Genomic DNA, 16,750 nt, shown 5'->3' on the forward strand with positions numbered 1-16,750 from the left:
AATAAACTAATATTTATGGATTAATATTGTAACTTGATTTTTATACTTTCTTGTATCCTCATGATAGAATGTACTTCTCATTTTAGTGATTTCAAACTTACACATGACTTAAAATAAATGTAGATATTTAAACTCCATTTTGTAATAATTTTGTACAAAAGTTTACTTATTAATAATCAATTGATTTCAAAATCACTTATTCAAGTAATTCCCCTGCCTGGAATAGATCATTATTTCATGGACAATTTGAAAGCTCATTTGTCTGCTATTTTAAAAATGCTTTACTCCAGGGAATAGTTATTTAAAGCCTTGCATAGAAATATAGTTTACTAAACAGCTGTTTATAAGTACTAGTAGAGTTCTTTGTAAAGTTCTCAATACATAAGTTTGATCTTTAATAATTTGCTCATAAAAATTATTATGCAAACTATGAAAAAAAAATTGGAGGCTTAATTGTTCTCACATCTTCAATCAGAACCTCAGACATGTCAGAGGTCTTAAAACAAAATTATTTTATGAATAAATTAGTGGAGAAACATATAGGGAAATAATTCAAACATTGAAATATTGTCAAATTGTCAAATTTACTTATACATTAGTTAGTGAATTTAGAGAAATATAACTTGCTTATTAAAGGGGCATTACAATGTAGATGTCATCTTCACCGAATTGACTCAAATTCTCATATTTGATTTATAACATACTAAAACGTATATAAAAATTACAAAAAGTCTAAAATAAACAATTAACAATGCATGGACTCGATAATATGTATCAACATTTCGTGTGTATTTTTGTCTAGATGTCATCTAATTAACCATCGAGATGACCTCCAAAGAATGCCGACAGTCATATAACCCAATATAAACATAAATATAAACAAGCTTATAGCAACCACATCCAAGTGGATTGATCTAGGTCTGTTTGACAAAATTGAACTAAATTAGCTGCTAAAGGCAAATTAGTATTTCATGTCATATAACCCGATATAAACATAATTATAAACATAAGCTTATAGCGACCACATGCAATTGGATTGTTCTAGGTCTGTTTGACAAAATTGAACTAAATTGGCTGCTATTAAGCAAATTAGTATTTCACTATATCACTTTCATTATAATGATTGAACAAAAAAAAAATCATATTTTATTTTTTTGTATATATCACGTAGCTAACATGGCTTATGCCCCTTTAAAATTATTTAAAAATGACTTGAATGTATAAGTTGTATTTCTGATTGTAATTGATAAATTGTAATTTTGTTTTGATATTTTTGTCATATGGTATATTTTAAATTATGCAACTTACAATGCGGAAAAAATGTTTAGGTCTGCATATCTTCTAATTTAAATTTGTATCACTGAACATGCTGAAGTAACATTATCAGGTTACCTTTTACAAAATGTTCAAAAAAATAGATGTGATACAATTACAAATAAAGAAATTTTCAAATTCCTTAACTTTGACTCAATGTATCCAGGTATCAGTTTTCAGTTATTTACAACATTTACAATATACTAAAAACATTATCTGCTATTACCATCATTTAACTTATAATTATACAAAGGTTGATAATTGTTCTTTTGAGATAATTGTTTCAACACTTTATTTAAATCTCCTGTAACATGTAAAAGCTGTAATACGTGTATAAAGAAACTGCCTTTAGTTCACATACTGCAAGTACAATTTGAAGTCCTTTGGACACTGATTATCATGTGATTATATTGAAAGCACTACTACATTAACTTAGCCTATATAATCAAGTAAAAATCATTACAAGTACATCATTTTTGTTGAGCCTGCAAAATTTATTTCGCGAAAGCGAGACATAACGATCCTAGATTCTGTTGTCGGCAGCGTCAACATTTAGGTTCATTCTGTGGTTAAAAGGTTTTTTGGACATCAATAACTTTGCCAAACCAACATGGAATTTTATGAAATTGGGACAGAAGCTTGTTCATGTTGCTTTTGACCAAAATAAAGTATCCAGGGACAATTTTCAATTTTCCTTAATTTACTGATAAATGGACTTAGTTTTTGTACAGTTAACAACAATGAACAAGTAGATACAGTCTGAGGTTAAAGTTTGTTACACACCAATTACTTTGTCAAACCTTCATAGAGTTTAAAATTTATGAAACTTTGGCAGTAGCTTTTTAATGTTTAAGAGATAATGTCTGAAGCAAGCATTTGAAAATAATATATTTTTTTCATTTTTAGTATTTTTCTGATAAATGGACTTCACTTTTTAGCTCACCTGGCCCGAAGGGCCAAGTGAGCTTTTCTCATCACTTGGCGTCCGTCGTCCGGCGTCGTCCGTCGTCGGCGTTAACTTTTTACATTTTGAACTTCTTCTAGAGAACCACTGAATGGAATGAAACCAAACATGGCATGAATGTTCCTTATGAGGTGCTCACCAAGTGTTGTTACTTTGTAGCCGATCCATCATCCAAGATGGCCGCCAGCGGGGGACTTAGTTTAACATAGGACCCTATGGGAAATGCATACAATTGACTTCTTTTAGAGAACCACTGAATGGAATGAAACCAAACATGACATGAATGTTCCTTATGAGGTGCTAACCAAGTGTTGTTACTTTGTAGCCGATCCATCATCCAAGATGGCCGCCAGCGGGGGACTTATTTTAACATAGGACCCTATGGGAAATGCGTACAAATGACTTCTTTTAGAGAACCACTGAATGGAATAAAACCAAACATGGCATGAATGTTCCTTATGAGGTGCTGACCATGTGTTGTTACTTTGTAGCCGATCCATCATCCAAGATGGCCGCCATCGGGGAACTTAGTTTAACATAGGACCCTATGGGAAATACATACAAATGTCTTCTTTTAGAGAACCACTGAATGGAATGAAACCAAACATGACATGAATGTTCCTTATGAGGTGCTGACCAAGTGTTGTTACTTTGTAGCCGATCCATCATCCCAGATGGCCGCCAGCGGGGGACTTAGTTTAACATAGGACCCTATGGGAAATACATAAAAATGTCTTCTTTTAGAGAACCACTGAATGGAATGGAACCAAACATGGCATGAATGTTCCTTATGAGATGCTGATCAAGTGTTGTTACTTTGTAGCCGATCCATCATCCAAGATGGCCGCCAGCGGGGGAATTATTTTAACATAGGACCCTATGGGAAATGCGTACAAATGACTTCTTTTAGAGAACCACTGAATGGAATAAAACCAAACATGGCATGAATGTTCCTTATGAGGTGCTGACCAAGTGTTGTTACTTTGTAGCCGATCCATCATCCAAGATGGCCGCCAGCGGGGGACTTAGTTTAACATAGGACCCTATGGGAAATGCATACAATTGATTTCTTTTAGAGAACCACTGAATGGAATGAAACCAAACATGACATGAATGTTCCTTATGAGGTGCTAACCAAGTGTTGTTACTTTGTAGCCGATCCATCATCCAAGATGGCCGCCAGCGGGGGACTTATTTTAACATAGGACCCTATGGGAAATGCGTACAAATGACTTCTTTTAGAGAACCACTGAATGGAATAAAACCAAACATGGCATGAATGTTCCTTATGAGGTGCTGACCATGTGTTGTTACTTTGTAGCCTATCCATCATCCAAGATGGCCGCCATCGGAGAACTTAGTTTAACATAGGACCCTATGGGAAATACATACAAATGTCTTCTTTTAGAGAACCACTGAATGGAATGAAACCAAACATGACATGAATGTTCCTTATGAGGTGCTGACCAAGTGTTGTTACTTTGTAGCCGATCCATCATCCCAGATGGCCGCCAGCGGGGGACTTAGTTTAACATAGGACCCTATGGGAAATACATAAAAATGTCTTCTTTTAGAGAACCACTGAATGGAATGGAACCAAACATGGCATGAATGTTCCTTATGAGATGCTGATCAAGTGTTGTTACTTTGTAGCCGATCCATCATCCAAGATGGCCGCCAGCGGGGGAATTATTTTAACATAGGACCCTATGGGAAATGCGTACAAATGACTTCTTTTAGAGAACCACTGAATGGAATAAAACCAAACATGGCATGAATGTTCCTTATGAGGTGCTGACCATGTGTTGTTACTTTGTAGCCGATCCATCATCCAAGATGGCCGCCATCGGGGAACTTAGTTTAACATAGGACCCTATGGGAAATACATACAAATGTCTTCTTTTAGAGAACCACTGAATGGAATGAAACCAAACATGACATGAATGTTCCTTATGAGGTGCTGACCAAGTGTTGTTACTTTGTAGCCGATCCATCATCCCAGATGGCCGCCAGCGGGGGACTTAGTTTAACATAGGACCCTATGGGAAATACATAAAAATGTCTTCTTTTAGAGAACCACTGAATGGAATGGAACCAAACATGGCATGAATGTTCCTTATGAGATGCTGATCAAGTGTTGTTACTTTGCAGTCGGTCCATCATCCAAGATGGCCGCCAGCAGGGGACTTAGTTTAACATAGGACCCTATGGGAAATACATACAAATGTCTTCTTTTAGAGAACCACTGAATGGAATGAAACCAAACATGGCATGAATGTTCCTTATGAGGTGCTGACCAAGTGTTGTTACTTTGTAGCCGATCCATCATCCAAGATGGCCGCCAGCGGGGGACTTAGTTTAACATAGGACCCTATGGGAAATACATACAAATGTCTTCTTATAGAGAACCACTGAATGGAATGAAACCAAACATGGCATGAATGTTCCTTATGAGGTGCTGACCAAGTGTTGTTACTTTGCAGTCGGTCCATCATCCAAGATGGCCGACAGCAGGGGACTTAGTTTAACAAAGGACCTATGGGAAATACATACAAATGTCTTCTTTTAGCGAACCACTGAATGGAATGAAACCAAACATGGCATGAATGTTCCTTATGAGGTGCTCACCAAGTGTTGTTACTTTGTAGCCGATCCATCATCCAAGATGGCCGCCAGCGGGGGACTTAGTTTAACATAGGACCCTATGGGAAATGCATACAATTGACTTCTTTTAGAGAACCACTGAATGGAATGAAACCAAACATGACATGAATGTTCCTTATGAGGTGCTGACCAAGTGTTGTTACTTTGTAGCCGATCCATCATCCAAGATGGCCGCCAGCGGGGGACTTAGTTTAACATAGGACCCTATGGGAAATGTGTACAAATGACTTATTTTAGAGAACCACTGAATGGAATAAAACCAAACATGGCATGAATGTTCCTTATGAGGTGCTGACCATGTGTTGTTACTTTGTAGCCGATCCATCATCCAAGATGGCCGCCATCGGGGAACTTAGTTTAACATAGGACCCTATGGGAAATACATACAAATGTCTTCTTTTAGAGAACCACTGAATGGAATGAAACCAAACATGGCATGAATGTTCCTGATGAGGTGCTGACCAAGTGTTGTTACTTTGTAGCCGATCCATCATCCAAGATGGCCGCCATCGGGGAACTTAGTTTAACATAGGACCCTATGGGAAATACATAAAAATGTCTTCTTTTAGAGAACCACTGAATGGAATGGAACCAAACATGGCATGAATGTTCCTTATGAGATGCTGATCAAGTGTTGTTACTTTGCAGTCGGTCCATCATCCAAGATGGCCGCCAACAGGGGACTTAGTTTAACATAGGACCCTATGGGAAATACATACAAATGTCTTCTTTTAGAGAACCACTGAATGGAATGAAACCAAACATGGCATGAATGTCCCTTATGAGGTTCTGACCAAGTGTTGTTACTTTGTAGCCGATCCATCATCCAAGATGGCCGCCAGCGGGGGACTTAGTTTAACATAGGACCCTATGGGAAATACATACAAATGTCTTCTTTTAGAGAACCACTGAATGGAATGAAACCAAACATGGCATGAATGTTCCTTATGAGGTGCTGACCAAGTGTTGTTACTTTGCAGTCGGTCCATCATCCAAGATGGCCGACAGCAGGGGACTTAGTTTAACAAAGGACCTATGGGAAATACATACAAATGTCTTCTTTTAGCGAACCACTGAATGGAATGAAACCAAACATGGCATGAATGTTCCTTTTGAGGTACTGACCAAGTGTTGTTACTTTGCAGTCGGTCTATCATCCAAGATGGCCGACAGCAGGGGACTTAGTTTAACAAAGGACCTATGGGAAATACATACAATTGTCTTCTTTTAGAGAACCACTGAATGGAATGAAACCAAACATGGCATGAATGTTCCTTATGAGTTGCTGACCAAGTGTTGTTACTTTGCAGTCGATCCATCATCCAAGATGGCCGCTAGGGGGGGGGGGGGGGGGGGGGGGGCCTTAGTTTTTACATAGGACCCTATGGGAAATACATACAAATGTCTTCTTTTAGAGTAGCACTGAATGGAATGAAACCAAACATGGCATGAATGTTCCTTATGAAGTGCTGACCAAGTGTTGCTACTTTGTTGCAGATTTACTGTTCAAGATGGCCACCAGGATATTTTATTAAATAACGGGACCAATATTAATCAAAATTTGGCCTCAATCATTATTTGGGTATCTGTTATGATTTTTATCTATCTTTACATGATTTCTAAAACCAAAGTAGAGTCAGGTGAGCGACACAGGCTCTTGAGAGCCTCTAGTTACAGTTAACATTTACAGACAGTCTGGGATTAAATTTATTTTACATGATGAATTTGTAAACCTTCATGAATTGTTATGAAACTTGGACAAAAGCTCATCTTCAAGACCAAGAAATAGCATCTATAGAAAAAGTGTGATTTTTAAAAAAAATTCTGTATTTTACTGATAAATGGACTCACTTTAAAGTCAACATTACACTTTTACACTGACAGCTTTGTTTGGAGACATTTTTGATTTCAGGTTTACATAGTCATATTTCCTATGCATTATTGTTCTTGACCCAGAATGAAAATAATGTCATGTCATTGGTTGAATTTCCATTGTCCAAGATGTTGTTATCCAATCTAAACATGTTTGAAAATATTACCCAGAATGCATTAGTTTCTGAAACAAAAAATTCAAGGAACTACAAACATGTTTATCATATTTATGCCATATACAAGGTCACTTCCCTGGTATGAAGGCTCATAAATATGACCATGATGACTAGTTTAGATTTATTTAAGATTAAAATTAATTTAAGGCATAAGTGATTATATATATTTTATGTTTTCAGATCTGTACCAGATCACCATGGCATATGCCTACTGGAAGAGTGGAAAGATGAACGACGTGGCTGTGTTTGATTTGTACTTTAGACGTAATCCATTTAAAGGAGAGTTCACCGTGTTTGCTGGTTTGGAGGAGTGTGTCAAATTCATTCAGAATTTCAAGTTTACAGAAAGTGGTGAGAATTTTTATTGTTGATAGAAATTTAAATTGACAATAGTATTATTAATTTACCAATCAAATAAAGATGTTCATCTACCATGCTATATTTCTACCATTAAAGTTTTAATAGTTTTACTAGAAAACTCTAAGCCACAGTGGCTGTTGCTAGATGCTTTGCAAACTACATTTGATGCAGGAATTAAATTCTTCTGGCAATATCAAATGTCTTTGCAATTTGTTGATTCTAATTTTTTAAAATGTACAGAAGTATTGATGTTCCCACTAGAATCATATCCTCATCTTTAAGTCTCTGATGGATATTTGTCTCATTTGGAATAACACTACATACATGTATCCTTCTTTTTCTAAGTTCTCTATGAAGTTTTAAGAACATGAGATTACCATACTGTTTACAGTCTTCACGGTTGGCCACAGGCCCACCAGCCAAGGCTTGTAAAATTACTATCAGGCCTGTAAGAATTTCTACTATCGGCCAATAAAATCCATACGAAACTAGCATCGGGTCTGTGGCTGCAAAATTTTATCATGTTTATCGTGATAACTGTGTTTATTTCTTTTGCAGATATAAAGTACCTGAAATCAGTGATGCCAACTTCTGTCGAAGAAGAATTTTTTGAATATCTGAAAGAATTAAACACAAAAACAGTAACATTATTTGCTATTGAGGAGGGCACAGTTGTGTTTCCTAAAATTCCACTATTGACAGTGAAAGGACCATTACCTGTGGTACAGCTGATGGAGACGCCATTGTTAAACTTAGTTAATTATGCCAGGTCAGTCTTTTACTTTTTTCAGGAATTTTCAAAACACAAAAAAAAAAAAGGTTGGGGGGGGGGGGGGGGGGGGGAAGGGTCAGATAGAACGCATGATTTTTATACGACCGCAAAAAAATTTTTGTGGTCGTATATTGGTATGACGTTGGCGTCGTCGTCGTCCTGCGTCGTCGTCCGAATACACATTGGTTTTCGCACTCTAACTTTAGTTTAAGTGAATGGATCTTTTTGAAATTTTACCATAAGGTTAAATACCACAAAAGGAAGGTTGGGATTGATTTTGGGGGTTATGGTACCAACAGTTAAGGAATTAGGGGCCAAAAAGGGGCCAAAAATAAGCATTTTCTAGTTTCCAGACAATAACTGTGGAACAGTGTATGGATCTCTCTGAAATTATACTACAAGTTTCCATACCACAAAGGGATGGTTAGGATTTGCTTTGGGGGGTTATGGCTCAAACCGTTTAGGAATTAGGGGCAAAAAAGGGGGAAAAACAAGGTTGTCCTGGTTAATGGACAAATACTTTAGTACAAAACATAATTTAAAGCAGTGTAAGGGAGATAAATCAAATACATCATTGAAATTATCTCCCTTACACTGCTTTTAAATTATGTATAAAGTAATGGTTAATGAACAATAAAGATAATTTAAAACAGTGTAAGGGAGGTAATCCAAATACAACGTTTTGGTTACTTCCCTTACACTGCTTTTAAATTATGTTTAAAGAAATGCATATTTATAAAGGAAGACCAGTAAAAATATCTGCAAATGTTGCATCATTTTATTTTACAAAAAAATCTATATGAAAGATTTGACACTATATTTTTAATTCTATTATAAAATAGATTAAGTTAGCACTATGGTAAAATTAAATGGGTAATTATGGTTGCCAACTCCATTGGAAATTGGAATTGAGATTATGACCATATCTTGAGGGAAAGAATTTTTTGGGGGAAAAAAGGGGGGGGGGGATAAAAAGAAATTGTGGGGGGTCAATTTTTTCTCATTTCAGATTTCAGAAATTAAAAAGAATTATTCTTCAAATATTTTTTTTTTTTCAAATTTCAAATATTGAAAAATTTCAAGAAGTAATCTTTAATTGCACAGTATGGCCCATTAGATTTGTAATATCTTTGATCACATTTATTTATTTGTTATGCCGAATCTAACAGTGTATTTAGATTTTTAATTTTGGGTCCAGTTTTCAAAATAGTCTACATTAAGGTCCAAAGGGTCCAAAATTAAACTTTGTTTGATTTTAGCAAAAATTGAATATATGAGGTTCTTTGATATGCTGAATCTAAACATGTATTTAGATTTTTGATTTTTGGCCCAGTTTTCAAGTTGGTCCAAATTGGGGTCCAAAATTAAACTTTGTTTGAATTCAACAAAAATTGAATATATGGGGTTCTTTGATATGCTGAATCTAACCATGTATTTAGATTTTTTATTTGTGGACCCCGTTATCAAATTGGTTCATATTGAGGTCAAAAGGGTCCAAAATTAAACTTTGTTTGATTTCATCTTAAATTGAATTATTGGCGCTTTTTGATATTCCAAATCTAACCGTGTATTTAGATTTTTAATTTTGGGTCCTGTTTTTTAAATTGGTCTACATTAAGGTCCAAAGGGTCCAAAATTAAACTTAGTTTGATTTTAACAAAAATTGAATTCTTGGGGTTCTTTGATATGCTGAATCTAAACGTGTTTAGATTTTTGATTATGGGCCCAGTTTTCAAGTTGGTCCAAGATAGGGTCCAGTATTTAAACTTTGTTTGATTTCAACAAAAATTGAATATATGGGGTTCTTTGATATGCTGAATCTAAACATGTATTTAGATTTTTGATTATGGGCCCAGTTTTCAAGTTGGTCCAAATTGGGGTCCAAAATTAAACTTTGTTTGATTTCAACAAAAATTGAATATATGAGGTTCTTTGATATGCTGAATCTAACCATGTATTTAGATTTTTGATTTGTAGGCCCCGCTATCAAATTTGTTCATATTGAGGTCAAAAGGGTCCAAAATTAAACTTTGTTTGATTTCATCAAAAATTGAATTATTGGGGTTCTTTGATATGCCAAATCTAACCGTGTTTTTAGATGTTTAATTTGGGTCTCGTTTTTTAAGTTGGTCTTCATTGAGGTCCAAAGGGTCCAAAATTAAACTTAGTTTGATTTTAACAAAAATTGAATTCTTGGGGTTCTTTGATATGCTGAATCTAAACATGTGTTTAGATTTTTGATTATGGGCCCAGTTTTCAAGTTGGTCCAAGTTGGGGTCCAAAATTAAACTTTTTTTGATTTCAACAAAAATTGAATATATGGGGTTCTTTGATATGCTGAATCTAACCATGAATTTAGATTTTTTATTTGTGGGCCCCGCTATCAAATTGGTTCATATTGAGGTCAAAAGGGTCCAAAATTAAACTTTGTTTGATTTCATCAAAAATTGAATTATTGGGGTTCTTTGATATTCCAAATCTAACCGTGTATTTAGATTTTTAATTTTAAGTCCTGTTTTTTAAATTGGTCTACATTAAGGTCTAAAGGGTCCAAAATTAAACTTAGTTTGATTTTAGCAAAAATTGATTTCTTGGGGTTCTTTGATATGCTGAATCTAAACATATGTTTAGATTTTTGATTATGGGCCCAGTTTTCAAGTTTGTCCAAGTTGGGGTCCAAAATTAAACTTTGTTTGATTTTAAGAAAAATTGAATATATGGGGTTCTTTGATATGCTGAATCTAACCATGTATTTTGATTTTGGACATTGGACCATAATAGGTAAATTAAAAAAATTCAAGTTCTTAGACCACATTCTTTCTGTGTCAGAAACCTATGCTGTGTCAAATATTTAATAACAATCCAAATTCAGAGCTGTATCAAGCTTGAATGTTGTGTCCATACTTGCCCCAACTGTTCAGGGTTCGACCTCTGCGGTCGTATCAAGCTGCGCCCCAGCGAAGCATTTTATTTAATTCTCAAAAAAAAAAAGGAGTGTCAGATAGTACACATAATTTTTAAATGCTTTCGGCTTAGATGTCAGAAGAAATGTGAAAATAACACTAAGAAATCAATTTACATGTCATTAGTCAAATAAAGGAAAATATAGTAGTTATATAAATTATACAAATTTCATAAATTGATTAAAAAGACAAATGAATGTAACAAACAAAAACTGAGGAAATAGCATGAAGTCAACAGGGTAAGGGTCTCCTGCTATGCATGAATCTCCAATCATACGAATCCACACTCTTAGAAAGTCAGTGAGTCATGGGTAATGAAAAAGACAAAAAGACAAGTTACAGTCCACACAGAAAACCAAGTATTGACAGAGGGAATCCGGCTCTACCAAAATCTAGGGAAGAATTTTGATCAGTAATGGTTCGTGCTAAGGCTATTATATTTTAAATTCCAAAGCAAATTAGCAAATGTCTTGTGTCTTACCTTTGGACAATAACAAATTTGTAAACAATTTGTGCATGTTAATACTGTAACCCTAATACATGTAAAACATGACCATATATATACACGTATGTGAAATTATGAAATGAATTCTACATGATTTATATCCATATCTAAAATGGTTAATTGTTAAATTACAGTTTAGTGGCAACAAATGGCATGAGGTTTCGTATTGCTGCAGGGTCAGACAGTATCTTATTAGAATTTGGACTACGGAGAGCCCAGGGACCCGATGGTGCTTTATCTGCATCTAGATATTGTTATTTAGGAGGTTTGTACTACTGTATTTGAATAATGTAGGACCAATGATGTATTTAATTTAAAACTTTATTTTCCATCTAGATATTATTGTTTAGGAAAAAAATAACAATCTGACAATGCCATGGCAAAAAATGAAAAAACAATCTGACAATGCCATGGCAAAAAATGAAAAACAATCTGACAATGCCATGGCAAAAAATGAAAAACAATCTGACAATGCCATGGCAAAAAACATATAACAATCTGACAATGTCATGGCAAAAAAAGAATAACCATGGCAAAAAATGAAAAACAATCTGACAATGCCATGGCAAAAAACGAATAACAATCTGACAATGCCATGGCAAAAAATGAAAAACAATCTGACAATGCCATGGCAAAAAATGAAAAACAATCTGACAATGCCATGGCAAAAAATGAAAAACAATCTGACAATGCCATGGCAAAAAACATATAACAATCTGACAATGTCATGGCAAAAAAAGAATAACCATGGCAAAAAATGAAAAACAATCTGACAATGCCATGGCAAAAAACGAATAACAATCTGACAATGCCATGGCAAAAAATGAAAAACAATCTGACAATGCCATGGCAAAAAACTAAAAAAAAAAGACAAAAAACAGTATACAAAACACAACCTAGAAAACTAAAACCTTGAGCAACACAAAGCTCACCAAAAACAGGGGGTGATCTTAGGTGCTCCGGAAGGGTAAGCAGATCATGCTCCACATGTGACACCCATCATGTTGCTGATGTTAGTACAAACCGGGTGTTAATAGATATAAGAAGATGTGGTATGAGTGCCAATGAGACAACTCTCCATCCAAGTCACAATTTGTAAAAGTTTGATTCAAGAAAAAGAGGACAGGATTGTGGTTTGGACAATTGGAATATAACTGTTGTCATCTGTGAAACAGATATTCAATACCAGTCAACCAGCTTGTGATGATGTCTGTAAAATTTCCAAAGGAATGATTTCAACTTCACCACATCACAATCTTGGTTTGATATCTTTCTTGTAGTCTGTTTTGATATGATATAGCAGATTCTATAATCAATATTGATTGGCAAATAAAGAATAACAACGTCACAAAGATGTATCAATATTTATTGACAAGTTAACCTTCCTTTTACACTTCTTTATTGAAATTTTATATCTTTTCTATAAAGAACTAGTTCCGTGTTCGGTAGAAATACAAAGATAAAGGCAAAAATCATTAAAACCTGCAGATCTAACAACATCTATTAAGTTTTATCACTCAGAAAGATAATTAACTGATTGTTAATTAGAAAATTTAACTAAAAGATCTAATTAATTATTGATTGTTTTATTGATTGGGGAACTTTAACAGTTGTGAGGAGTATCGTGATGTACAAATTTATTTTTAAAGTAAAACCATTTTTATTGAAACGTAATGAGTTATGATGTAATTGAATTGAAAAATTAATGAGAAACGATGAATCAGCACTTGTGAAGTAATATGTTATTTACGTTAGAAAATAAATTCTTTTTACCAAATTCTAAAAGATCTGGCCTTGTAGTCATATTTCAAGCACGATTCACTTACTAAGACGCAGAAATCAACCAATCAAAAAACTAGATTTGATGTTTCAACACAAATTCCTCACTTGGGAGTACCGCGTACTGAGTAAGAATTTATTACAGAGAGCCCTGATCTTATCTATATCTTATATTTATGTTGTGTTTCCAGAATGTTGGGGTAGATATTTTATTATTTTTCCCCATTGTTTATCACTTCTGACAAATGCACAGCAGCCTTGACAGCTGTATTAGCTTGTTATATTAAGCTTCACTTTAAGAAGGTAGAAGACCTTGATAATTCATATCTGGTATACAGATACCTTTATAATGTCTGAGGTTTTTGTCTGGGCATATTTCCATTGGTTGTTGTAACTAGCTGTGTTTACCCTCTTTTAATAAAGAATTTATTATTATTATTATTATATTATTGTGCTTATTGCCCAATTTTATCATTTATTATGAGTAATAGGACAACTTTATTTGGTATAAAGATACTTTGCCGGTATTAATCTCTCATAAACGGAGGTATCCTTATGTGAATTCCAGGCCTGTAGCCAGGAATTTCCAAGGAGGAGGGGGGGGGGGGGGGGGGGGGGGGGGGTTACATGGACTAGCGAAGCTCACTTTAACAGTTACAATTCAAACAGAACGTCGACTTTAACAGTGCTTATTTGTTTTCAAGGGGGCGGGTTCGTACAAACCGCTCGAACCCCCCCTGGCTATGGGTGTGAATTCACTCACAATTCTAGTTCTACACTACGCTCTGAATTGCCATGATTGCCAACCGGAATAATCTGTTATTTAAAATTTTGAAATTATGTATTTTCTAATTTGTAGGTTTTGACGGGACAAGTAATGTATTGGCAGGTAAACTTTACGGCATTCCAGTAAGAGGTACACATGCTCATGCCTTCATCACGTCATTTTCAGGCTTATCAGAATTACACAATCGGGTAATTTGAATATTTCTTGTTTCATGGAAAATCTGTCATTTGGTATATGTGCCTGTTCATTGTGGTAGCTGTACATGGTGACATGTAATTGACTATTTTCAGTCAGCTTGAGTTGTTGGATTTTCTTATTATTTGTTATTCTACATCTACTTCTATCATTGACTATTACCATATTATGATATTTACAATAATTTTGCTTTATATGTTCTTTGAATTAAATAAAATGTGTTTACATTTTGAACTTTTCAATGGGTCTTCAATATAGCAGTTTTCTGGCATGTCCCCATGTGTGATTATCAAGTAGTTTTGGGTAAAGATTGCATGAAATGCAATCAAAACCCTATGGTACTGACTTGATATCTATAAATTCCAAGGTTTATCACTACTTTTGATAGTTCAAACAAAATAGTGCAGTGAAGTGATCATTATTTAGATCATATCCAGTCAATGTCATGCAATTTGTTGATGATATGTTATACTTTGATATTTAAGTTACAATATGATGTGTATTTGACCATACTGTAAATTCAGAAATTATATCAGTATGCAGCATTTCCAGAAATAGCGATAATAAATGGAAGCAAGAATTTCTGAATTTACAGTACTTGTCACAAAACATTTTTTTATTAAAAATTACATAAGTAATGTATGGTGTATGAATCTGTTATAAAAATAGGTTTAACTACAAATGTACAATCATGAACAAAGGAAGATAATTCCAACTCAAATTTATAACTTGCCTAGCAAAATACAATTCAATTTTTTATTTAAAAATTCTCAAAATTGCAAAATGAAAGCAATCTTTACCCTTCAGAGCTCACAAGCACTTTGATTTTATGTCACTGTGTACAGGACACACAATAAACAAATGGTATTCATGTTCAAAACATATATCCTACCGTAGTCTATAATCGGTCATAATGTTGGTTCGTTCGGATTTTGTTATTGTACTTATCACAAGTTAAAACTCAGCATTGACGTCACTACGCTAATACCAGCGTACAATTTTTCTACTCTTCTAAATAAACAAACATTTCTAAATATATGTTTTCATTGTTATTCTAAAGTATTGTACAAAAATGCCAATTTTCTAATGGCCGTTTCAAACCTGACTTCCGAATGCCTATAAACATTCCAGAACTTCAGAAATCCCCTCTTCCGGCCTCCTTTGCTTTGTTTACATTCCATTTAGCGTCATCAATCTTAATGGCAGACCAAACAGGCCAAGCAAATCGTATTTTTAAGAATTTCAAAATAGCAAGCACCTTACATCTTACCCGATTTTCCAGCGAAAAAAAACCATCCAAATTGAAAGAAAAACCTTGGGAAACAAACGATAATCATACCATATTTCTGTTCAGGAATATAGAGTAGGTTAATAAAAAACAATATACATATATTTTTCATAAAAAAAAAAATGGTTCAATATAAAGAGATCGATATTCTGACCATAAGTAAATATTCATATAAAATTCCATTGATATCAAATTTCATGGCTAATAATGAGGTTTCCTATTGAATAAACCCCCAATTTATTGCAAACTATTTCAAAGCAATATCATACAAACAAATAATATAATTGCCTTGTACTAAAAAATCACCTAATTGACAGTAGAACAATTTGATTGGATATAACGATTCAATGTGTCACGTGGTTTTGAAGCCATTAGAATTTGAATGTAAACAAACGGGGTCAGCTGCTGCAGTATGGAACAACATCGTACATTCAGTGACTGAGAAACAATTATGAGTAACCAAGCTTGACAATACACAGTAATAAAAAAATAAAGCTAAGTCTACAGAAAAATGAAATAAAAAATGGCCTTAAGTGCACGACTTACCACCATTGCGGGATAAATCAGCTAAAGTTGACATTCAATTTCTTCAGCATTAAACAAGTGTTAATGAAACCTTTTTACCTCTTACTATTTTTCTAATTCCCTTGTGTGTTCAAAAGTGTAGAACTTTAAATACAGGGACCAAAAAATGTACCCCAAAAAATCAATGGTGTTCTTATTATTTTGTGCTTTTTACATCACAATTCTACTGTTTACGAAAATAATATTCAGTTGTTATTGTTTTATTGCAGCAACTGGTTAGGAAAGGCACTGATGAAATGGTTGATTTCATTCCACTTTGTGAAAAATGGCTGAAACAGTTAGCACCTGTATTAGGTTAGTTATGAAATCAGTTGTTAACTCTAATGCTCAGGATTTGTTTAGGCCTATTCCTTGAAATGGGATGTGTTGGAAGGAAACTTCTATGTTTCGACATGGGTCATTGGTCATTTACTTAATGTACACAAACAAAACAAAGAAACCATATATGTTAGTGGGAGTATTTTAGAAGTTCTTTCCTACCCTCCCACAACTAATTTGATGAAATAGCCCTTATGATCACCACTAC

At 34.4% G+C, this 16,750-nt stretch overlaps 1 protein-coding gene across 2 annotated transcripts in view; it reads left to right on the forward strand.

Annotated features, from left to right (window-relative positions):
* Positions 1-16,750, forward strand: part of LOC127732124 (nicotinate phosphoribosyltransferase-like) — a 40,124-nt gene that overhangs the window by 7,213 nt on the left and 16,161 nt on the right. For both annotated transcript variants that reach the window (XM_052241192.1, XM_052241191.1), the window contains exons 2-6: positions 7,171-7,341; positions 7,909-8,119; positions 11,725-11,855; positions 14,229-14,344; positions 16,434-16,518. In XM_052241192.1, coding sequence (XP_052097152.1) covers positions 7,171-7,341; positions 7,909-8,119; positions 11,725-11,855; positions 14,229-14,344; positions 16,434-16,518 — 714 coding nt within the window. The remainder of the gene's footprint in view (positions 1-7,170; positions 7,342-7,908; positions 8,120-11,724; positions 11,856-14,228; positions 14,345-16,433; positions 16,519-16,750) is intronic.

Source organism: Mytilus californianus, unplaced genomic scaffold (assembly GCF_021869535.1).
Source record: "Mytilus californianus isolate M0D057914Y unplaced genomic scaffold, xbMytCali1.0.p SCAF_22, whole genome shotgun sequence".
Lineage (NCBI taxonomy): Eukaryota > Metazoa > Mollusca > Bivalvia > Mytilida > Mytilidae > Mytilus > Mytilus californianus.